Genomic DNA, 25,587 nt, shown 5'->3' with positions numbered 1-25,587 from the left:
GTAACAAAAAACTGGAGCTTTACAGAGTAATAGTTTTTTGGCCCAGGGGTTAGTTAGCTGCAAAGAGTCGTAGTTACATAGTTCAACCCTTCCAAGTAAACCACACACACACCTATACTGACCTATCTATACACTCACATACATAAACCATATATACCAACATCAATACTAACTGTAAATTTTAGTATTACAATAGCCTTTGATACTATGCTTGTTCAAGAAATCATCCAAGCCCCTCTTAACACATTAACAGAGTCTGCCATAAAAACATCAGAACCTCACTGCACTCACCGTTAAAATCCACGTACGCTGCTTTAAATGAAAAATTAAGAAGAGAAGTTTGGCAATCAGATTCTGAAGAAGTATTCAAATAATTCAAAAACTAGAAAAAAACAAACAACTGAAAAGTTGCTAAGAACTGGCCATTCTATAACATAGTAAAAGTTAAATTAAAGGAGAAGGAAAGGCTAAGTCACTTGGGGGTCCCAAATGTTAGGCACCCCCAAGTGACTCAAATCGCTTACCTTGTACCCCGGGCTGGTGCCCCTGTTAGGAGAAAACAGCACCAGCCCAGGGTACCTGTAGGAAGCGCTTCCTCCTTCCTTTTTCTTCTGCCGGCGAAATCCGTGGGCATGCGCAGTAGAGTGAAACGCCGACTTCTCTGTTCAAAGTTCGGCTTTTCACTCTACTGCGCATGCGCACGCCGCGAACAAGGAAGAAGGAAGCGATCGCTGCTACCCCGGGCTGGTGCTGTTCTCTCCGTACAGGGGCACCAGCCCGGGGTAAAAGCTAAGCGATCTAAGTCACTTGGGGGTGCCTAACATTTTGGCACCCCCAAGTGACTTAGCCTTTCCTTCTCCTTTAAAGGTGCACCACCCTTTAAGGGTAGGGGATCGAATGGGCATATGCAGGGCCGCCATCAGGGGGGCACAGGGGGGACAGTTGGCCCGGGCGTTTAAAGGGGGCCCGGCCGGGCTCTGTTACTGTTATTGCTGGTATCCGCTGTGATGTCCAGAACTCCCTGCTGCGTGTGCGCTTTTATAAGGTTGCGCCCTGTGCGTACTGACGTCACACGCACGGGGCGCAACCCTATAAAAGCGCACATGTAGTGGCGAGTTCGGGACATCACAGCGGATACCAGCAATAACAGTAACAGAGCCCGGCCGGGCCCCCTTTAAACGCCCGGGCCCTGGACAACTGTTGCAGGGGAGTAAGAGCCGGAGGATGCAAAAAGATGCTGGCGGGGGGAGAGGACTGGAGGATTCTTGGGGGGGCCCTGGGGGAAGGTGTAGGATGTTTGGGGGGGGGGCTGGGGGAAGGTGGAGGATGTTTGGGGGGGGGGGGCCTGGGGGAAGGTGGAAGATGCTTGGGGGGGCCCTGGGGGAAGGTGGAGGATGTTTGGGGGGGGCCCTGGGGGAAGGTGGAGAATGTTTGGGGGGGGCCCTGGGGGAAGGTGGAGAATGTTTGGGGGGGGCCCTGGGGGAAGGTGGAGAATGTTTGGGGGGGGCCCTGGGGGAAGGTGGAGAATGTTTGGGGGGGGCCCTGGGGGAAGGTGGGGGGGGGCCCTGGGGGAAGGTGGAGAATGTTTGGGGGGGCCCTGGGGGAAGGTGGAGGATGTTTGGGGGGGCCCTGGGGGAAGGTGGAGGATGTTTGGGGGGGGCCCTGGGGGAAGGTGGAGGATGTTTGGGGGGGGCTTGGGGGAAGGGGGAAGGTGGAAGATGCTTGCGGGGGCCCTGGGGGAAGGTGGAGAATGCTTGGGGGGGCCCCTGAAGGAAGCAGCAGGATGCTTGGGGGACCCTGGAAGAAGCAGGAGGATTCTGTGGGGTGGGGGGGAGCGGCAAGAAGCAGCGGAGATCGGGCCATTGTATGGGGACACTGGGGGAGGACCACCAATGTTTTAGGGGGCCCTGGGCAGGCTAGCAATGTTTTAGTGGCACTGGCACTAATGCAAAACGTAATGCTTGGCCACAAATGTTTTAGGGGGGCCCTGGCTACCAAGGTTTTAGTGGGCCCTCGCTACCAATGTCTGTGTGCCTTGTATTGATGGGAGGGGCCATTGGGGGTGTTGGAGGGGCCATTGGGGGCTTGGGTGGGTGGGGCCCAGAAAATTTTGTTGAGGGGCCCCGTGATTTCTGATGGCGGCCCTGGGCATATGCTCTAAACAACAACAACACATTAAAAAACTAAAGATGGATGGTTACTGGAAACAAATTAAGAGTCATAAACCGTTAATATAATTAGTGAATTTGACTGACCTGTGCATAAGTACAGTACTTTTAGCCTAATTTTTATTTTAGTTTGGTTTACCTATCTAATTGTAGAAGATTTTTTCCATTTAAAATAGCATGAGCATAAATTTCTCCATTTATCATTGTTTGTAAAGTGTTGATATTTTGTTTTTAGCCCTACAGAAGGGTTTCTTAGACTCTGGATACCGAATTTTGGGTGCTGTGGCCAAGGTTAGGGAAGCTTTTCAGCCTCCAGAGCCAGAATTTCCACCACCACCTGATCTGGACCAGCTTCGGGTAAGTGTTTCTTTAGCTCCTTTGTAAACTTTTGCCAGAATGAGGTAGGTTTGTTTTATTCTTTTAAAAGACAGCTGTCAAAGATGGTGGTATCCCATGTTTATAATTGTTATTGTTCAAAGTGTAAAACTTGATGACACTGACAGAGTGAATAAAGACAAATATTTATATTTGGTGCTTTGTTTTAAACACACAGAAGTTATACCTCTGCCTGAGAATTAAACATTTTTTCTGTTTGGAAAAACTAGGAATAAATGAATATAAACATGAGGTATAACCTGGAAAAGGTAGTAAGTGATTATTGCTCTGTGCTACAAATGAAGAGTGAAAAAGGCCTACTTAGACTAGACCCACCAGAGCATTTCCAGATATCCTAGCAGGTCAAGCCGACTCCTATGCATGTAGGTATTAGACCTGTAGTTTAGCTAACATGTTTTTTCTTCTTTAGCTTTCTGATGAGGCTGCCCCTCCAAAGCCACCATTGCCAGAAGGAGAAGTTCCACCGCCTAGGCCACCACCACCTGAGGAAAAGGATGAGGAATTTCCAGAGCAGAAGGTGGGGGAGGTGGTGAATCAGCCAATGATGGTGGCTGCAAGGCAACTGCATGATGAGGCACGAAAGTGGTCCAGCAAGGTAAAGTGAAAGGGAAGGGAAGTAAAGGGGTTTGGAAATGAAATGAGATGCGCTGGAACAAGACAGGGCAAAAGAAGAAAATGTTAAAATAATAAATGTTTAGTTGAATCTTTACTTGCCAATCAAGTCCATGACTATATAAAAAGGATAAGAGCTAATATTGCAGATTTAAATTGTAAAAGAGGAATGAAGAGAGAATGATCTGGTTATCGATGGGTAGTCTTAAATGTTATATCAAGTGAGGATTAAGAATATGTTGAAATGACAAGGATTGTTGCTTGTGTAAGGACCATATAGAAATTGTGTAAATGTAGGCACTGTAGGCAAGCTCACAATGCCCTCACCGCAAATGTGGTAAAGAGCTGAATTTATAGAAATCCAAACTAGTGTGACTAGTATTCACACCTTCACCAACATGTTGCACTCTAGGTAGATGCCTCTACTCTTTATTTCTCTATCTCTGGCACTGATTTCACTAGAGAAAGGCAGTATAAAATTGAGTATGATATTGCTGGGGTAAATGAAGAAGTGAGCAAGCAAATTGAACAACACTTTTTCAAAATTCATATTATTCTTAGAGACAAAGCAATGTGCTAGAATAGCTACACATAACCTTTTATTTCTCTTCTGCAATGTGGTGACTTGTGTGCTGGTTGTTAAGCCAAAGTTATTTCTTTACAGTAAATACACAGGTGTACGTGCAGGGAGCATCCCTCATATAGTACAGCAATATTTATTTTTAGCATAACTTTCATTTAAGTATATCAAGGGACATATGTTTGTTTCATGATAGTTTATTTTCAAAGAAAGTAGTGGGGCAATTTGTGGGATATTGCTGAGAAAATAGGACATTGCAGTATTAATGGGGAAGCAACAATTTGAGATCAATATTTGAGATAACTGAAGCACAATATTTGTATCAACTTGCTGACAGAAATATATTGGATTCGTCTATGTGAGTTTATTGTGGGAAAGGAAGTTTAATTTTATAAGGCAGGAGCCATATTGGTTCGAATAGAGCACCCATGTAAGCCTGTTGTTGGTTCCCCACCTCCACAATTTGTCAGAAAATACATATATTGCCACCAACCCTGTACTTTAGATAGTTTTACCTGTCATAGGGAAGGAAAGATATTTTCATTTTAAGCAACTTTTCTATATGCCTTCATTAGAAATGTTACATTTTAAAATTATTTATTATTGTAATTGCAGTTAAAAGCATTACTGTCTATTTCTTTTACTGCTTGCCTAACTGCAGAAACAATGCAGTACAAATAAGGTTTCCTCCAGAGAAAACTCCAGTTCCTACAGCTCCTCTTATGCTTCTGTTGTTAACCTTCTTCAAAGGATTGTTAATGATAGAACATTGGAGTCTTGCTATTGGCACTTCATTTGAACAGCATGGCACTAATTATATGAAATGTTACCAGCTTTGTTGCATAGTCATTTTGTCATAGATCATATGATGTAGCATATTAAGGTTATGATTTTATCACTAAAGTCAAGATAAGCAAAAGGGACACAGAGATACTACGGAGCTTAGCAGTATATACAGTGGTGTGAAAAACTATTTGCCCCCTTCCTGATTTCTTATTCTTTTGCATGTTTGTCACACTTAAATGTTTCTGCTCATCAAAAACCGTTAACTATTAGTCAAAGATAACATAATTGAACACAAAATTCAGTTTTTAAATGAAGGTTTACGTTATTAAGGGAGAAAAAAAACTCCAAATCTACATGGCCCTGTGTGAAAAAGTGATTGCCCCCTTGTTAAAAAATAACTTAACTGTGGTTTATCAATTTCAATTTTCAATTTCAATATCAATTTCTGTAGTCACCCCCAGGCCTGATTACTGCCACACCTGTTTCAATCAAGAAATCACTTAAATAGGAGCTACCTGACACAGAGAAGTAGACCAAAAGCACCTCAAAAGCTACACATCATGCCAAGATCCAAAGAAATTCAGGAACAAATGAGAACAAAAGTAATTGAGATCTATCAGTCTGGTAAAGGTTATAAAGCCATTTCTAAAGCTTTGGGACTCCAGCGAACCACAGTGAGAGCCATTATCCACAAATGGCAAAAACATGGAACAGTGGTGAACCTTCCCAGGAGTGGCCGGCCGACCAAAATTACCCCAAGAGCGCAGAGACAACTCATCCGAGAGGCCACAAAAGACCCCAGGACAACAGCTAAAGAACTGCAGGCCTCACTTGCCTCAATTAAGGTCAGTGTTCACGACTCCACCATAAGAAAGAGACTGGGCAAAAACGGCCTGCATGGCAGATTTCCAAGGCGCAAACCACTTTTAAGCAAAAAGAACATTATGGCTCGTCTCAATTTTGCTAAAAAACATCTCAATGATTGCCAAGACTTTTGAGAAAATACCTTGTGGACCGACGAGACAAAAGTTGAACTTTTTGGAAGGTGGGTGTCCCGTTACATCTGGCGTAAAAGTAACACAGCATTTCAGAAAAAGAACATCATACCAACAGTAAAATATGGTGGTGGTAGTGTGATGGTCTGGGGTTGTTTTGCTGCTTCAGGACCTGGAAGGCTTGCTGTGATAGATGGAACCATGAATTCTACTGTCTACCAAAAAATCCTGAAGGAGAATGTCCGGCCATCTGTTCGTCAACTCAAGCTGAAGCGATCTTGGGTGCTGCAGCAGGACAATGACCCAAAACACACCAGCAAATCCACCTCTGAATGGCTGAAGAAAAACAAAATGAAGACTTTGGAGTGGCCTAGTCAAAGTCCTGACCTGAATCCTATTGAGATGTTGTGGCATGACCTTAAAAAGGCGGTTCATGCTAGAAAACCCTCAAATAAAGCTGCATTACAACAATTCTGCAAAGATGAGTGGGCCAAAATTCCTCCAGAGCGCTGTAAAAGACTCGTTGCAAGTTATCGCAAACGCTTGATTGCAGTTATTGCTGCTAAGGGTGGCCCAACCAGTTATTAGGTTCAGGGGGCAATTACTTTTTCACGCAGGGCCATGTAGGTTTGGATTTTTTTTCTCCCTAAATAATAAAAACCCTCATTTAAAAACTGCATTTTGTGTTTACTTGTGTTATCTTTGACTAATAGTTAAATTTGTTTGATGATCAGAAACATTTTGTGTGACAAACATGCAAAAGAATAAGAAATCAGGAAGGGGGCAAATAGTTTTTCACACCACTGTATATTAAAACTATGAACTAGATTGGTGTCGTATTACATGCATAACACAGTGCTCCATACTGGCATTATCGAGAGCAGTATAGTTCTTGTCCACAAGTTAAATTATGTTATCTTATGATCTGTGTAGAGGGCAGCTGAATAGTATTTGCGTGGCCATGCTGAAAATATCACATGGCAAAGCACCTGCCTCTGTTTCTTTGTAACAAATAAAACTGTTAACTTAAACTTAAGGAGTAATAGCTGTCTTTAGTAACATTAACTCCTGTGTTCTGTTTTGGGTGTTTGTGCCATGCATGCACTAACCTGTAAAGGACGTAGGAGTTTAACTCATTCATTATTTACTTTATAGTAATGTTTCTAAACCTTAGTCCAAAGTTTTTGCTGTTCTACAGCTCCTAACATCTTCCAAAATATAATCAAGGTTAAAAACAATCTAAGATTTTAGGCAAATAGCTTATTTATGATTAATGGGCAAATTTGCACCTGGTCAGTAACCTGTGGCAGCCAACCAAAAGTTTACCTCCGTCTGGCTGAAAAAAGCTACTCAAATATTGGTTGCTATAGGTTAGTGCTCAGAAACAGACTTGACCACTGTTGAAAAATGAGCCAAAATCTTTATCAGGTTTGTCCCTGCTGGCATTATTCTGCCAGTGGCAAAACTACTATGAACTGTTTGTGGAAAGGACCTTAATAAAAACCCAGCATATGGAATGGGATCTCTTATCTGGAAAGCTGATATCTAGAATGCTGTGAATGATGTATCTCCCTTAAAATCCATTTTATAATGCCTAACATCACTCACCTCCCCCTTCCCCCCATGATTATGCCTTTACTTCTACTTTAAGCTTGTTTCTCTATTAGCCTGTATAGGTAGCAAAAATTTCTTTGTGTTTATTAGAATTAAAGATGAAGGCAAGGGATAATCACTGGGGAGGTTGCCAATGTTAGGTGTCCACCAGTTATAATAATTACTCCTTTGAGCCCTGGGCTGGTGTTTCTGTTCACTGAAAAGTGAACCTGCTCAGGGTATTACTTCAGCAGCGCAATTGCACCATTTTTTTTTTATACTTTTGGATCTTCTACTTTACGGTCTGGGTGTGCATGCATAGAGTGAAAAGCTAAAACTATTTTCTACTGCATATGCATACCTGGCCTGGCACCACAGCAAAGATGGAAGAAGATTGCTACACAGTTGTCCTACAGAAGTACCCTGGACCGGTACAGTTTTCAGCAAACAGGGGCACTGGTCTGGGGTATCGGGTAAGCAATTATAATCACTTGGGACTGTCTAACATTTGGCATCCTCACTTCTAAAAAGAACCATGTAATATATTAGCACATCTATGTTTCCACGCCTTGTTGATATGAAGGAATAATTGTTTCTTTATTGTTTCTTAAATTATAATTTCACTGTACTTAATATAATTTTTCTTCATTACCTTTTTGAACAAACTGAATAGATGAAGAACACTCAGAATTCCACACAGAGCAATCTGGTTCGGCATATTGCACAGCCAATCTTTTGCCCTCCCAATCCTGCCTTTGCTTTTAATACTAACCCTTTCCTCCTTATCTCTTTACCCTACCCCCTGCTTCCCAGTCACCTGGAAACTCTGACTACCCTGCTCCACAGGGTAGAGAAGCCGTTGTATCTGAGGTAGAGCAGGAGCAAGAGGAGGAGGAGGAGGAGGCGTCAGTGGAATTTGCCCTCTCCTCTGATATTGAAGATGATTATGAGCCAGAGCTGCTCTTAGTGCCTGAGGGGCAACCTGTAAACCAGCCAATGCTGGCGGCTGCTCAGTCTTTGCATCGGGAAGCCACAAAATGGTCCAGTAAGGTACTACAGTTAGCAAAAATGCATCATTCACAGTGTCATGTGCATCCCACCCTACTTTTTTCATCCATGACACAGTTTGCACCTCCCTGTCAACTGGGCTGACAGTCGCTGCGTGTCTTTTGCTGTTTGTTCATCAGCTTGTGTCCTAGGAATGGCTTCATCAGTCTGTAGATATTAGCTTGTATTTGTTTTGTGTATGCCAGTACATTTGTGGAGCAGATCTTCAATAATACTGAGTTTATGTCTTGTGCTTGGCTCATTCTAATGAAATATGTTTATAAACATATGTTTATAAGGCTTCACTTATATCCAAGTTATATTTAAGTTTATAAGGTTTCACAAAATATCCAAGCTTAAGCTTATAGTGCCAGGTTTAAACTAAGGCACTATTTTAATTTGGCAGCAATGCTAATGAAATGTTTGAATATACTTGTCAGTAGAGCCACTTGTTAATCTTTGCAATGGTTGTCTCTTCAGCAGCCCAACATTAACAAGGGGAAGCAGCTTATAAAGAGAACATTATAAAGAAAAGAGGGTGAAAATAAAAGTGTATATATATATATATATATATATATATATATATATATATATATATATATATATATATATATATATATATATATATATAGTTATCTAATGGCACAGGGTCAGTACTACTGATAGAGCAAATATATTCTGCAGTGCTTTACAGTGGTTATACATCATTCACATTAATCCCTGCCCCAGTGGCGGTTACAGTCTAAGGACCCATTTACATCCATACTCGTTACTTTGAAGAAACTAGGATACCCAGAGGAAACCTACACGGAGATAATATATATATATATATATATATATATATATATATATATATATATATATATATATATATATATATTCCTTGCTAGAGTTATACCAAGGATCCCGGCGCTGAAAGGTATAAGTACTACTCCCATGGCTGTTCTTTCTGTATTTTAACATTGAGGCAAATGCAGGTACATGCCACATATGTAGATGTGTCACAGCAGGTTTTGTATGGGCTAAGGTGACAAAGCATCACAATATTTTCTCAATGTCCTGTGGTAGCATATGTATTGTTGTTCTCAGTTTAACTTTATTTAATTAATTCAATCATTTTTGAGGACACATTTTTGCTCTTTCAAACAAAATATTGTCCCTGTTTTAAAATCTCTGAATGCTTTGCAACCAACAAAGTATGATAGATTTGATTATCACTTACATCTTTACTACTACACCGTACATAAAACTTTATTTTGAATAAGAAATTATTCTAATTTTTTTATAAAAGTTGATTAATTTATTCAAGGTAAGTACAGTTTTGTTTAAAAGATTTTTATGATTACCCTTTCAGTCCTGACAAAGTTAAAGGATATTTAAATGGGGATGTCATCCCTGGAATTTTGTAATGCTACTACTGTATCACATGTTGTGGACAATGTTGGCTTACACTGAGAAATGCAGCATGGCTTGAATGGCTACATTATCAAAGGAAGAGTGTCAAAAGTCTAAATCTGCAGCTTCAGCATTTCTTTTGTGCAGTGTCAAAGTGCTACCGGTATCATTGTGAGGAATATAAATACAAATTGGTAATGCTCACCTATAACGACTGCTTGTTGTAGCATTGGGTGTTGACTGCTGAGCCCACTGCCAATTAAAACTTTGCAATACAACAGGCTGCAGCACTCCGAATAAAGTGAAAAAGGTGTTTATTGTGCCAACAGAATAGGCAACGTTTCGGGCTCCAGCCCTTTCTCAAGCCTACACACTGTCTAATAAAACTCCATCAAATACAGGTGAGAGATATGGGAGTGGTAGGTCAGCCCCACCCTCCAATTAAGGTACAAAACCCGTCATGCTCAGTGAAAAAAGTGAAGCAAAAAATATATCTTTGTACAATCACAAGTCCCTGTAAAGTGTCCGTGATCCAGTGAATACATAAAGAATACATAATTGCTCCATAGTCCAATCATAATCCGTGTTGCGTTGAATACTGTGTCAGTTGCTTTAACAAATAGTAAAATTTAATAAATAGTAAAAATTGTATTAAAGGAATTTTTTTTTTTTTTTACTTACAAATTGATACTGTCTGATCATATCTTGGGTCTGAATGTCTACCAAAAAAAACATGACCGCTCCTGTCCTTGGGATGACTGGTGTTTTATTTGGTAGACATTCAGACCCAAGATATGAGCAGACAGTATCAATTTGCACACCAGTTGTCTTTAATGAAAATTGTTGCTTTTATCTTTAGCCAGCTGTGATGCAAGCAAATAAAATCAGAATTTTCCTTTAGCAAAACAAAGTTCATTTTTTTTATAACAAAACAGCTTTTTCAGGCAGCAAAACTGCCCAAGTTTTTCTTGGACTTATAACTTCAAACAGTAAGTCATTTTCCACTTGATTTACAGCTGGCAATAAGGCAATAGTCTGTTGGCTCATTGATGTGCCTTAACAGGTATGACTGGGACCAGTGTTTCTAGTATCTGATTCTTAGATTTTGTCTCTGGCTAGATCCACCTGGCTAAAAGGCTTCATAAACATGAATTTATGACATAAATTTAATTTAATATGACCCTCAAACATGCTGTATGTGAAATAATCAGCCCACTGTATGTAATAAGTTGGATAGCACTGACTTAATCAACTGAATCTGATGGCTCTGCAGCCAAATCAACCTTTTTTTAAAAAGAAGACCTTTGTCAGTTTTAGATTGTAGCAAAATAAATTCAATTTTCTGGCTACATCCTTGTCTCAGAGTATACGGAATTTATGCCACAGGTGGTCTTGTTACTTTGTTAGACCATCTTTTGTAAGATAAAGGGCATGCACATGGTCAGTGAGCTCTGGGTTGCTGTCAGGAGGCTAAGCTTAGGGATCGTAGTAAATTATCAAAACAGCACATCAAAAAAAGCCAAACAAAGCATAAAATATCTAGTTATAACGATACCCTCACACCAAGAAAAAACATACGCATTGAACATAAGGAAAATAATAGATATCCGACAACAAGAAACGCAAGAATGGAAACACATCAACCTGACTTTCTTTGGTAGAATACATTTTATTAAAATACTGTTATACCCCATGCAGATGTTACCCTACTATAATAAAACCACTGATCTAAAGCGTCTGAACAACGTCTTCAGAACTCTTGTCTGGAACAAAAAACACCCCAGAATAAGTCTCACTAAACTGGAACAACCTAAACACCTAGGGGGACTCAACTTTCCTAACATTAAAGAATATAACAAAGCAACTCTCCTTAGATATGTTGGAGATTGCCTACTAAATAGAGATCTTTACACAACAACATCTAATCGGAGGATACTCTATCAACTACTTACTACATAAACCCTCATCACACCTTCCACAAATCATACAAAACAACCCCCTATTCATAGACACCCATAAAGCATGGCACTCCGTGAGATGGAAACACGACCTATCATTTAGCACATCTCCATACCTAACATGGATAGGAAAAAAACCTTCCCCCACAGGTCTAAGCAACCCCATCCTACTCCAGTGCAGTAGAGAAGGACTCCATAACATCCATGAATTATCAGGAAAGGATCTCACAAACATATCCCAAACTGATTTGGTTAAAAAAATACCCATTCACGACCTCACCTACGTAAGCAAATAACACACACTATGCAACATAAATTACAAAACAACTGACAGACAAGGATAAAAACAGTCCAATTAACCAAATATGGAAAGACAAAAACACAAAACAAATTACATCAACTACATACCAAATTATTTGAAAACTTATCAATATTGATAATGAAAAACTACAAATTTCAAATGAACAACTGATATCCCAAACACAACCACATCAGACATCCTAACACAACACAGGGGTTATAAAGCTGATACCAGTAAGCAAATACCAAGAAATGGCAATACAAATCCTCCACAATTCCTATCTCACCCCAGTAAGGAGACATAAAATGGGCAACTTACCTTTAGACAAATGCCTCAGATGCCGCTCCCCAAACGCAAACCTAATACATAATTTATGGTTGTGCCTAAAAATACAGATCTTTTGGAAATAAGTAACCTCCTTTAAATAAATATAGAGTGGGCGCTATCTAGTACAACTACATCCTACACACATTTTACTAAATCTGAAAAACAACTTTCATTTTAAATTAATTTAATTAACAAACTTTAAATTTTAAAACTTGAATGCCAAATGCATAGTGCAACGTAAGTTAAAGTGCAGTACTGTACAGCATGGTGCAAATAAATATGAAAAAATATATTTTATTTATATATATATATATAATAATAAAATATTTGTATTCACCAAAGTGCAATAAATCATAGTGCACTATGCATTTGGCATTCATGTTTTGCATATTTATATGCACTATGATGTATTGAACTTTATCTTATGTTGCACTTAATAGAATATTATGCATTATGAACTTTATTTTACAGATTACCTGAAATTATGATTGGTTTGATATCTGCTGGAACTGAGATCTTTTTTAGGGTTAACACCCTAAAAGGGGTGTGGTCTGGTGGTGGTTAATTAGTGGGTGAGTCTAAGCACTGTTTGTTTGCTAATCTTGTATCTTGATAAAGGTCCTGGGTGAGGACCGAAATGTTGATCCAAAAAAAAAAAATGAGTATCTTTTTTTTTCCTGGTGCGCATCAACATTTTTTTTTTACATTTGATGGTGATCACAGTGAAAATACCTGAAACAAGATTTTACCTTCTAGCCCTGTTGTGCTACTCTACATTTTTCAACCAGGAAAAGCTGTAGCTGGTATTTGGTAAGTTCCTGGTGATGTGGTTTTGGATTCAGGCCAGGAGGCATATTGGGTTGTCAGCAAGCTTTTGTTTTCCTGTAAACTAGCTATATATGGCAAATATTAGATGCTTTTTTAATTTGGCAGCTTATTAACCCCTGTAATGGGACTAAACAGTGGCCTTACTGATCATTATCTTTGTTCAGGTAATCCTATTGTGGGAGGAGCAGATTGTATCTTGGATGTGGTCCTCTTTCAGTGGGTCTGCAGGGACCCCTGTCCGATCCTGTTTGTGGGTCCAGGTGACAGCTGTCTGATTTGGCCAAAAGGGGATTGTTTGGTGCCCTATTAGAAGCTGACATGTATAGCCAGCTTTAATCAGAGTTTTTATCTTTTTTTTTTTGTTTTGTTTGTTTAAAAACCTACATGGAAAAAGACATAATACATTATATTCCTTTCAGTATTAATCTGGCAATTATTTTGTTAGAAATCAGTCACATAATACTACTTTTTCTTCATTACAGTTATTACTGTTTGTAGGAAAATGCAGTAGAATAAAAACTAAAAAATAGAAAAGGTGGCAAGAAATTATAGGTTGGGACTACTTTAGAAAGAGAAAACGGAAATTTAGGAATTAGATTTTAAAAGTTTTAGGGGATGTTTACCCCCCTAACATCAGACAATTCGGACAATAGTCTTAATTTCAAGTGCCCCTGTCAGAAAAAAAACATTTTTGTAAATTATCTTTATTATTTTGAATTGTTTAGCTTTGAAGCTACAGACCATGTAAGCTGTGGATTGGTGCTGCTAAAACTCTCTCTGCTCTCTTTGTAGGGGATTTTCCAGATCAGGACTTGGCAGGCTTTGCCTCTCCTGCTTCATTTTTATATCCTTCATACCATTGGCTGACACAATTCATCCAATCAGATCAGTGAAATGCAAATGAAGCAGGAGAGGGAAGGCCCAGTACCAGTGAACTTCCTGTTTGGGGAGCCTGTAAGCTGGTCTATGTGATCCCTTGCAAAGAAAGAGCAGACAGAGTTATAGTAGCACTGGTAAAAGAGAATTTTGAAAAGAAAAAAAAAGGAGAAAAACTGAAGACTATATCTAAGAGGAAAGTGAAAAGGTATGAAGATAAGAGAATCAAATGTGGAAATAAGAGTGGAGAAAAGAGCTATTGCAAGAATGAGGGTAAAATTAATTTAGAATAGAACAACTCTAACAGCTACAACAATAATAACTACATAAAATACAACTCTAAATTGATAAATTTTCGAGTTTATTTTCTAAATAGAATAAATCATATTGAATGGTTGCTTATTTATTAATAAGGAAAACTCGCTAAAAAATATATAAAAAATAAATTGAAATCTCAAATTTTTCGAGTTTATGAGCTCTAAGAACTCGCAAGCTTTTAGATGGCAATTTTTTACATTCAAGTATTCAGGTTTTTTGCATATAATACCAGACATTCGAGTTTTTGAACCATAACACATCCCACACCTTGTGTCTCAAACCTTTCTCCTTGTAGATTGTAAGCTCTTTTGGGCAGGACCCTCTTCACCTCTTGTATCGGTTATTCATTGCTTTATATGTTACTCTGTATGTCCAATGTATGTAACCCACTTATTGTACAGCGCTGCGGAATATGTTGGCGCTTTATAAATAACTGTTAATGTAATAATGTAATGTAATAACTTGAATTCGAATTTGAGTGCATAAACACTTGAATTGAGAAAAAAAAATAAAAACTCAACCATTAATAAATCACCCCCTCAGATATAAGGCACATATGCCATACATTAAAGGGTTTCCTGTTACCCAAATATTGTTTTCCTCACCAGAGGTACCAGCTCATAAACGATATTATATCTTCTGAAAAAAGGGGAAAATGCCATCTTCATTATAGTAAAACTATTTATTTTTACAATGAAACTAATCAAATTGAAAACAGTCATAAACTAAAAATCCAAAGGTTACCTTTGAGTTAATTTGAGAAACCCAAGTATTACATTTTTCTTGTTTTTTTTTTTTAAAAAAAAGACAATGCTATTACATTAGAAAAAAAAAACAATTCATAGGATATCAGTTTGGTTTTTAAAGCATCTATCCACCATATGTAATAAAAGGCACTAAGTTTGCCCAGGTGCAGTAACTCATAGCAAACAATAAGATGTTTGCTTTTAAACAGGTGAATAGTAAATGCTACCTGCTGATTGCAATGGGTTACTGCACCTGGGCAAACTTGGTGCCTTTATTACATCACCCCCTGAGTTATGAAAACTTATTTACTATTACCGGAAACAAGTGGTTTGCGTATTGATGGGCACAATACATATAGCATTTGTGCCTGGTCCAGCTGTTACTCTGTACTTCTTCATAGCTCATCAACCATTAGGTGTGTTCTCAATTAAACCTTGTATTTTAAGTACTGGGCTTTGGATAAGCATGCATTCACAGACAATCCAAATAACTTTTAAAACCACTAAATGTATTTATTTGCTGTGCATTGTAAAGTTGCTTAGAATTACATTATCAAAAAAGTATTAAATTAACTGTACACTGTAATTAGCAGTAATACACTTTAAATTATCTCTGATTTGTAACACTTTGTAATCTCAATTTTGAGCTTCCCATGATTCTATTCTGTACCTGACATTCTTCCTTATGGCTTTTTGTACTAACTCTTATCACAGGTTGCATGACTAATCCACAACCTGCTAATCTCAATAAAATAGGGCTTGTCTGGTAGGTTCCATCTTCCTCTTGGTGTTTTGCAGTGAACTTTGTTGCCTGTTTAAGTACGGCAAGCTTTGACTTGTTTACGGCTTTAATAACCCTGCATTTGAATATTGATTGTTAATGACATTTGACTGGATGGTGAGCTCCGCTTTCATAAACTGCAATAATGTTTCATCAGATCTGCAAGGTGCACTTATTTCTGGCTCCTCTCAATATAATTTGTTTTGTGTAACCCATAGAAACCATCAAACTGTGTGGTAGTGTTTCTGAAGGCTGCTTTGCTAACAGTAGATAGAAGAAAAGAAAGAGGAAACCACCACATGTGTTTTAGATTGTCCTAAATTTTACCTTAGCATTTACATGATAAAGCAAGTATAAGCCACTGCTGCTCATGCTGTTGGAGTGGTAGTAGATTCTGCAGCATAAGCAGCCACAATCCTTTAAAAATATAAAGTAGCAATATATCTTACAAGTATTTGATCTCTGAGTTATGTACCTTGTTATTTGGGTTTAATTTGCTTATTGGTCATTTTAAAAATTATTGAGAAAAGCCACTTTTTTTGTTTTTTATCCTTTTAAGAATAAACTATAAAGGTGTTTTATATACACATTATTTGTGTGCTTGTCAAGCCTAAAAACTTTTGCTTTTACAGCTATACGTGGTATGTAGTAAAAAAACTGAAAAAAGTTTTTTATTCCATGAAATCCCCTCTAGGAAAGGGGTTTATATTATGTGCTTGTAAATTATTTTTTTTTTTTTTACCATACAGGGTAATGATATCATTGCAGCTGCAAAGCGCATGGCACTACTTATGGCAGAGATGTCACGACTTGTCAGAGGTGGCAGTGGTAATAAGAGGGCCCTGATCCAGTGTGCTAAAGACATTGCAAAAGCCTCAGATGAGGTGACAAAGCTAGCAAAAGAAGTGGCTAAGCAGTGTACAGACAAAAGGATACGAACAAACTTGCTTCAGGTAAGGTGAAAATTGCTACTGCATATAGGCTGATAGAATTAGTAAGCGTTGTATTTTAAATGTTGTATGTGCTGGAGAAGTACTTTTTATAAACTATTAGTAGAGAACTATACTTTATATTACATGTTACATAGAGGGATTGTTAATTTATAATTGTCCCTGCTACATTGTACATTTCCTATCAAATTTACACACACACAATCTAGATACACTACCATTCGGAACCAAACTGTAATTTTTGTGGGATCAAACTGAATACATAGTTCAAACTCTTACAGAAGGGCATAATAAACAAACTCCTTTCAGATATTGATCGAGTGTGAACTCAACTCAGAATCCTAAAGGGGCAAGCCAGCAGCATGAGCCACTAAGTCAGGGATCCCCAACCTTTTTTTACCTGTGAGCAACATTCAAATGTAAAAAGAGTTGGGGAGCAACACAAGCATGAAAAAGGTACCTGGAGGTGCCATATAAGGGCTATGATTGGGTATTTGGTAGCCCCTATGTGGACTTGCAGCCTACAGAAGGCTCTGTTTGGCTTTACACTGGGTTTTATGCATCCAAAACTTGCCTCCAAGCCAAGTCTTCAAAAAATGAGCACCTACTTTGAGGCCACTGAGACCAACATCCAAGGGGTTGGTGAGCAACATGTTGCTCACGAGCTACTGGTTGGGGATCACTGCACTAAGTCATCATGCCATCCATTGTCACTGCAATATACACACCAACGAGTTCACCAGCTCAATTCACAAACCCCTCTAAATTAGGGCTCTAAACAAGGGGATGCAGAACAAGATTCCCTGCCATAAGCATATTATTCAGGTGAAACATTGCTAAACTGTTTAATGTAAACAGTTAAAATTAACTTGAAGCTAAATGAAGTGGCAGACTGGATGGCAGTGCTTCACGGAAGAGATAACTAGCCAACAGAATAGTAGCAATTGAACACAGATGAACTGTTGTCTTAAGCCTCAACCAAGATAATGTAGAAAAGGTACACAGAACACTAAGTAGCAGATAGGAGGGTGGATTGACCCATGAGCCAAATGGCCAGAAATACAAAGGGGCTAGTAACATTATGGATGCCTTTCTGTTCTGGTCTTTTGTGCAAAGAGCATGAATGTTTGGAACAGCAAAAGTGAATGGAAAGATGGCTCTTCAAACTTGCCATGACCGTGCTCTGCATTTGTAGACTGAACAAAGAGTAAAGGGGGGAGCCTCTGAGGATCTATTCAGGCAGCTGGGGAAGGGCATGAATGGCTCCCCCATTATGTTAAAACATATTTCAGGATACAATGTTTTAATGTTTGTGTACTATAATAAAAAAATAGGAGTCATATTTGTCTGATTTGTTGCTGTTGGTTACCTGACCATGGCAAATTCTATCTGTCTTTATGTATCCATAAGAGTTTTATGCTAACCCACTGGTTTGTGCTAGATAGAATTATATTTTCCCCAAAATCACTCTTCCTCTCTTCACTTTCTCTACAGGTATGTGAGAGGATTCCAACAATTAGCACACAACTGAAAATCCTTAGTACAGTCAAAGCTACAATGTTAGGAAGAACCAATATAAGTGATGAAGAGTCTGAGCAGGTGAGTAAATATCAATATGGGATGATGTTCAGCAATTTTTTTTTTTTTATGGAAAAGCATAGATCTTTTTCAGGCAGGTCCACTTTTATACAATGTAATGATTAATGACTTAATGGTAGTCATTGTAAGAAATGTAATGGTGTTTGTACATGACACAAAGTTATGCAGGACAATTCATTTCATTTAGGATGTCATCCTTGCAGCAGGAACTAGACAAACTAGCAATCTGGACAGCTAACTGGCAGATTAGATTGTGTTAATAAATGTAAGGTTATGCACCTGAAAATAAAAAAATATCCAGGTCCCATATACCCTTAACGGGACTAAGGCAAATTAGTGCCAGGTAGCAAAGCTTGCTGGTCTTTACAACGCACTATTAAGACCTACCCAAAAAGATGTATTAGACCTACTACTTGTCATTCAAAATCTGTCCCTGACTTCTGCATGAGGAGAGAACGCAGAATGCCTACTCATGTGCATATTTATTCTATATTTTGTACTCCACTGCTGCTTGTGAAGCTTGCACACAAGAATTTCACTCACGTACTGTACCAGTGTACCAGTAATACGATGTGACAATAAAAGTGATTTGATTTTGAAACTACCATGGCTAAAACAAGTATGCCACAATTGCTTACTTAGATGGACAGTATTTGTTTTTGTGTGTTTCCTATTACATTTTCCGTTTCATTTTCTCTCTCAGGCAACAGAGATGCTTGTCCATAATGCACAAAACTTGATGCAGTCTGTGAAAGAAACTGTGAGAGAGGCTGAAGCTGCTTCTATTAAAATACGGACAGATGCTGGGTGTACACTACGCTGGGCCCGAAAAACTCCATGGTACCAGTGATTATTTTCTGGATATACTACACCCACCTCCCCCAATATATAAAGCACACCTTAGACACTATAAGAAGATATATCATCATGTATCAGTTACTTTTTTTTTTATGTGAGCCTTAACATCACTAGACCTGTTTTTGTGTAATGTTTATTTTTTTTTCTAGCCAGATCTTGCCTGTTGGCTAGTCAGCATTCTCTACCCCGTTTTTAAGGGTTAAAATACAAATTACATTTTAAAAACAAATTTGTAACAGATCACATTTGTGTACGTTAAAATATACCTTATCTGTGGGGAAAATCTTGTCCTTTTACAATGTTAGCTCTCCTGATCTACATTTTAAGACTGAATATTACTCAACACACAGCACTGGCTTTATATCCTGTTTAGCACAATATTCCAGCATTTGCAACACTATCTCCAGCTTTGCAACACTAAAATGTTTTATCTGTGACATAAGCCTTTACTTTATATTTTGGTGCTTCCTTCATGCCTCAGGAACATCTTAAACTATGCAGAAAAGCATTTCTTACATCCGGGGTCCCCAGACTTTTTTACCCATAAGCCACTATCAAATGTAAAAAGAGCTGGTGAGCAGCACAAGCATGAACAATGTTCCCAGGGGTGCCAAATAAGGGCTGTAATTGGCTTTTTGGTAACCCCTAGGTGGAATGGCAGCCTACATGAGACTCTGTTTGGCAGTACACCTGTTTTTTATGCAACTAAAACTTCCAAATCAGGAATTCAAAAATAAGCACCTGCAACCACTGGGAGCAAAAGGTAACCCATGGCAACCAATCAGTATTTGTTTTCAAAGAGATGACCTGTAAATGGAACCTGCTGATTGGTTGCTATATGTTATCAGACAAGTAGCAAACTTAGTACCTTTTTTACATTACTCTTTAGTGCTTATTCTATAGCATCTTTCTAGATGTTGCTGAACTAGAATTACAAACTCACAAAATATTACAGAAAGTCCAGAATAGGTCATATGACCATTACAGTACAAGAAGATAGTTATGTTAATTGTGAAGGATCAGAAAGACTGCAGAGTTTATATAATTTCTTAAGTATATGTTTTTAAACAAAACACACCAGTGCTATTAAAGAGGAGTTGATTTAGAAGCATTTCATTGCATGTGTCAGTGTTTATTTAATCAAAAAAGTTACACTGAATGTACTAAATATATCATTTTACTCTGGGATCTAAATTTTTTTCAGTAAACAATTGTCATAGACTATTTAATAGTCTTAAAGTAAACCTAATTGTGCCTGAATATTTTCATATAACTTGTATTAATAATTTTATGCTTTAGAGGGTTACAAATAATTTACTATAAGTGCACTGAGATCAGTTATTAGCAGTGGCTATTGTGTTATTTTTTTAAACATAATTTACTTATAAATCTGTTAATTTAATGAGTGAATTCCTGGAAAGCATAAAGTGGGAATATCTTATACATGCATTGCTAGAAGGCACTTGTAATGGTAAGATTTACCTGTAATTTAAGCATCACTTCAATTTTAATATACAGTCTTTATGGTTATATTTTTCATGTCCGAATAAAACCATTTTTCCTTTGCATGGGTTAAGTAAGAAAGGTTTGTCTCAAACATCTGGAGGATTGGATTAGCAATGCTTCCAAAATTACCTTGTTTAAAGAATATTTCCTCAGATTGGAGCAATTATATTTATTTTTGTTTAGTTTGCTTAGCAGACAAACCATGGAGATTTTGCCAAATGTACATAAATGAAAATTTTACAAAAGCTCACATAAAGGGTACCTAAATCTAATAGTTTAAGCTCATAATGACATCAGACATACACTAACCTGTCAGTTTCATTTGGTACATATGTTTCAAATGCCAATAATGCCTTTAAAAAGACAATAAAAGCTGCACACTGGGTGTCTTGCAACACCGTAGCCCCTCAACCCCCCTTGTGAGACTAATCACTTAACCTTTTACCACAAGCCGACAATTCTCCTTTTTTAAAAAAAAAAAAAAAAAAAAAAAAACTGCATGAGTCTGGGGAAAGATTGTGCAGGATGGCTCTCACTTCTTTTCCCAGCTTTTCTGGCATCCTTGCACAAGATCAGGTTTATTTTATTTTTTTAAATTCTATACTACTCAGGCACAAAGCCTAAAGCATGATTTAGGGAATGCCTGGGAAGCTGAGGAAAGATGGTTGTAGCTTGCCCTGCAGAAAACTACTCCTGCCCTGTGCATTTTTTTTTTTAAGAGGAGGAGTTGGCGGACCATATTAGCGATTAGAGTCACTGAGGGCCTATCAACTTGGGACTTCTAGTGACTGAGGCTTTTCATGTCCTTTAACCTATGCACACCTAAAATTTACACCAAAGAACTTCTCTCTGTTATTGCACAGCCAGCCAAGTTAATATTTTGTATATTTTGTTAATTTTGGAATGCTATGTTTGTAGTCAACTATCAAAGATCCTGACCATCTAAAGGTGTCCATTTCAAATAAAATTTACCTCTGTTTTCAAAAGTATCCAATAAAGGACTGGCTACCTATTTTAAAAAAAGCATTGGTTTTATCAGGGCTGTCATGACTTTTTGTTTGTGTGGGCCACATATATGTAAACATAAAGAGTATTTCAAGAGACAGATGAAGCCCAAATATATTATGCTTCACAGCCAGCATTACATTTTGCCTGTCATTTTTCTTTTTAATGTACTATAACATATTATCCCTTAACTGCTCTATCAATATTTAGTGAACTCAAATATCTCAAAAGGCAATAATAAAAACATGTATTCAACTTTAACCTTGTGCTTTGTGTATCTCTTATATGGGTTTAATGTGTAACATTAAATGTACAGTGACCAGTAGCATGTTATGTGCAGCTTGCATTGTTCAACACTTTTTAGGTATATGTGTACATGTGAAGTGCAGTCTTCTATAATCAGCACATTGCTGAATGTTATGCTGAGATTTATGATGCCCTAAAAGGAATGAAATAAACTGTATATAGGATAGTGCAGCTATATCTTACAATTGCCAAGACACACCTGCGACTAGAGAACACTTTTTTTAGTATACATTTTTTTATTGGATTTATTTTTAAAAGAAAGGTCAATAAAGGTAAATAAAGTTTCTAAGTTTGGCAAATCATTTGATTCCAATGAGACCGTAACACATTTTTTTTTTAAGAAAACTTTTGTGGTACCGAGAGATGGAATTTTTCTGGCCTACATGGTGGAGGGCCAATAATGGAAGCCAGTTTTGACCATTCCCCTTTTTTAAACTGCACTAACTTCAAACTACGGGTTATCACAAGAGCTTTTAAGAGCATCACCAAATGGTTGGTGCTCACTGTAGGGATATCACCATTCATTCATATGTGAAATAATATTGTCATATTAAGACATACCCTTAAACCCATATGCCTCCTCCCCTGTAAAGCAACCCCCAGCACACAATTACACACCTTAGGGACCATATAATGACTAATTCCAAATGCTGACAAACTCCCAGAACAAACCCCTGCCAGGTTCACCTCCCACAGGCAGAATAGGGCAGGCAGAGTATGGCACACACAGGCAGCATAGTTCAGACAGGCTCTACCCTGCGTGTGTGTGCCATGCTCTGTCTGCCCTATGCTGCCTGTGTGTGCCATACTCTACCTGCCCTATGCTACCTGTGTGTGACAGATTCTGGCGGACAGCATATTGCTAAAGTTTGCTCTCATGTGGTGTGATTGCACCAAGGACGTGGTAAAGAAAATGCGAGTCTTGTGGGGCTCAGACTCTTCACTGCTGGTGGGCAATGTTCCTTCTAATTTTTTTTTAGGCTGTGTGTGCAAAAATTTCTTTGGTGCAACGTTTAAGGGCCAGTGTACAAATGTGTGCACAGCATAGGGCCACAGTGAAAATTGGCGTTGCTTCCACCATGAAGGCCACGCCCCTTAAAATCCACCCACCTTGAAGTTTGTCTTCACAAGGGTGAAGTGAGCACTGGCACTACAAGTATGTTATACTGTGAAAGGCCATGGGTACTTGCACCCCTAGTATATTATATGCAGTTATAGGCAGTAGGTACTGATACCCCAAGCAGAATATATTGTAGCAATGTGCACTCACACATAAAGCACATTATACAGATATTGGTTCTGGCACCGCAAGCACAATGTACAGTGAAAGTCAGTGGTGTTGTCACCTCCAGTACGTTTTATACTGGGACAACAAACATATAAAACGTTAGAGGTTCTGGCATTCCAAGCAGTGGGAATTGCAGAGCTGTCAACCAGGCATAGTTGACAGCTGGGGGTGCTTTGCGTGACACCAACATTTTTTTTTTTTTGCATGTACAGTGATATCACCACATACTCGTACAGCAGGAACTTGCATCGTTACTCGTACGTAACTGCAGTTCCGAAGTCTCTGAATGCCCCCCTGCGATTATGCACAATGGAAGGATTGCACCAATAGCCACATGCCTATGGGGGAAGGGGTCAGAAGAAAAGAGAACAATAAGGAACTGCTGCTTCTGATGCCTTCCTGCCCAGCACATCTCCCTACACTGTCCCACTGCAAAATACACACTAATAGCAGTAGGGCAGCACCTGTTTAAAGTGATACTGACAGCCAATTAAATTTTTTCTTTTACACTTGCTGTTGTGTTTTAAGTTGTATCAGCTTTAAATTCCTTATAAACTAAATCTGCAAAGTTTTTTCACTTCATAATTATAGTAGCACAAATTACAGATCCATGGAGCAGCCATGTTTGTTCCCCTTTTCCAGGTTTTAATTTAAATGCCTCCCAAGTGAATAAATATGCCCAATCACAAACCTGCAATGCCCCTTCTGCATTCAGCCAGTGTGTGAGAAGCTCAGCTCTGTTGTTTGTGTGTAATGGGGAGGGGGAGGGAGAGGCCTTAGAAGCAGACAGGCACTGGAGAACTTAAGCTGGCCTGCTATTTAATTCTTCGTGGGAAGAGCAGAGGGGGGGGCACAGCCCTTTGAAGTAGGCAGGCAACAGAAAGATCAAGTCTGCCTGCTATCTAGTTCACAATGCCATGCAATGCCATGCGAGGGAGGGGGAGCTCTTTGAAGCAAACGGCAAGCTGAATTGTCCCAGTTTATGACGTAGTCCTTTTGACAGATTGAGAAGCTACAGTCGGGTTCAGGATCTTCAGTAGGATTTATGGAGAGATACAGGACTTTTAGGAAAAAACAGTCAACATATGACCTAAAGGTAGGTTTGGAAGTAGGTTCATATTTTTAGAAGAAATTTTTTGGTGTATCACTTTAATTTCACAACCACCCAGTGTGCTACACTGCGCCCAATGCCTTCTGATTTCCATTGGCATTCTCACCTAACTGACCAACCCCCTCCCTATTCCCCCACCTTATTTAGACAGTGGGCATGGTAAACTTTATTTCTGACAAGCTGTCCTGAATGATGGAAATATAATAACTGGGAAATACAAAAAATGGTTTTATTGGCATGTGTCGTTTTGTGTGCACTGTTTTAGTTTGTGTACACTCAGCTAAATTTTGCAGAAAGGTCTATTTAAATATAGACATAAACACAGAACTGCTGTTCTGATTCAGTGAAAAGGAAAAAAACATTTCTTCTTTTCTGTATAAATGTCTTTTGTGTTCTTTCTCTCAGAAAAATCCTTCATGGCAAGACAGGAGCCTGCTCAGTTTGCTCCCCCTGTCCCCTTTCCCTGCCCAGAGCACAGAGATGCAGGCAGGAAGTGAAGTCAGACCAAGCCAAAATGGAAGCTGATATCTTAAACAAAGCTTATACAGCGTATTACTCAAAAGGACTCTCGACAGTACAATTCTAATGGATATGATTATTCTTTTATTGCAAAGGAAGTAGCAATACGTGTTAGCCCTGCAATAGAAGCAACTATTAAATCTACAATAAACAATGCTTTTGGAAAGGTCCAGAAAAATGTACATACTCTTTTATAGAAACTTACCTGTCACAACAAACATTAGTGATGTTCAAGATGCAGTCTTAGAAATACAAGTTGATTCAATATCTACTGTTAAAAGATATGGTGATCTAGAAAAGGATTCACAACTTAAAAATGGGTGATCTTGAAAACAGAACAAGACGAAATAATCTTCTATTTAGCAGAAGTCTTACAATATATATGCACAAGTTACTTGGATCACAAAAACAATACCTGTATAGCTAAATATTCAGATATAACATTAGAACATTAGAATTAAAAAATATAATTAAAAAAAAAAAGCTGGGGAGCAACACAAGCACAAAAACTCTTCTAGTAGGTCACCAATAAGGACTCAGATTGGTTAATTAGTAACCCTGTGTGGACTGGCATACTACAGGAGGCTCTGTTTAGCAGTACACATGATCTTTGTGCCTCCAAATCAGAAATTTAAAAATGGGCACCAATTTTGAGGCCACTGGGAGCAACATCCAAGGGGTTGGGGAGCAACATGTTGCTCACGAGCCACTGTTTGGGGATCACTGACATAAAGTATA

General features: G+C 38.6%; 1 protein-coding gene across 5 annotated transcripts in view; it reads left to right on the top strand.

Annotated features, from left to right (window-relative positions):
- Positions 1–21,886, top strand: part of vcl (vinculin) — a 117,043-nt gene extending 95,157 nt beyond the window's left edge. For 3 of the 5 annotated variants that reach the window (XM_031904675.1, XM_031904676.1, XM_031904677.1), the window contains 6 exons: positions 2,404–2,525; positions 2,974–3,159; positions 7,944–8,180; positions 16,457–16,660; positions 18,152–18,256; positions 18,960–21,886. In XM_031904675.1, coding sequence (XP_031760535.1) covers positions 2,404–2,525; positions 2,974–3,159; positions 7,944–8,180; positions 16,457–16,660; positions 18,152–18,256; positions 18,960–19,106 — 1,001 coding nt within the window. In that variant the 3' untranslated portion in view covers positions 19,107–21,886. The remainder of the gene's footprint in view (positions 1–2,403; positions 2,526–2,973; positions 3,160–7,943; positions 8,181–16,456; positions 16,661–18,151; positions 18,257–18,959) is intronic. The other 2 variants (XM_031904678.1, NM_001097253.1) reach the window with 2 other exon arrangements.
- Positions 21,887–25,587: the final 3,701 nt, after the last annotated feature.

The sequence above is a fragment of the Xenopus tropicalis genome, chromosome 7, assembly GCF_000004195.4.
Source record: "Xenopus tropicalis strain Nigerian chromosome 7, UCB_Xtro_10.0, whole genome shotgun sequence".
NCBI lineage: Eukaryota > Metazoa > Chordata > Amphibia > Anura > Pipidae > Xenopus > Xenopus tropicalis.
The sequence above is the reverse complement of the archived record's forward strand: the minus strand, read 5'-3'. Positions and strand labels throughout refer to the sequence as shown.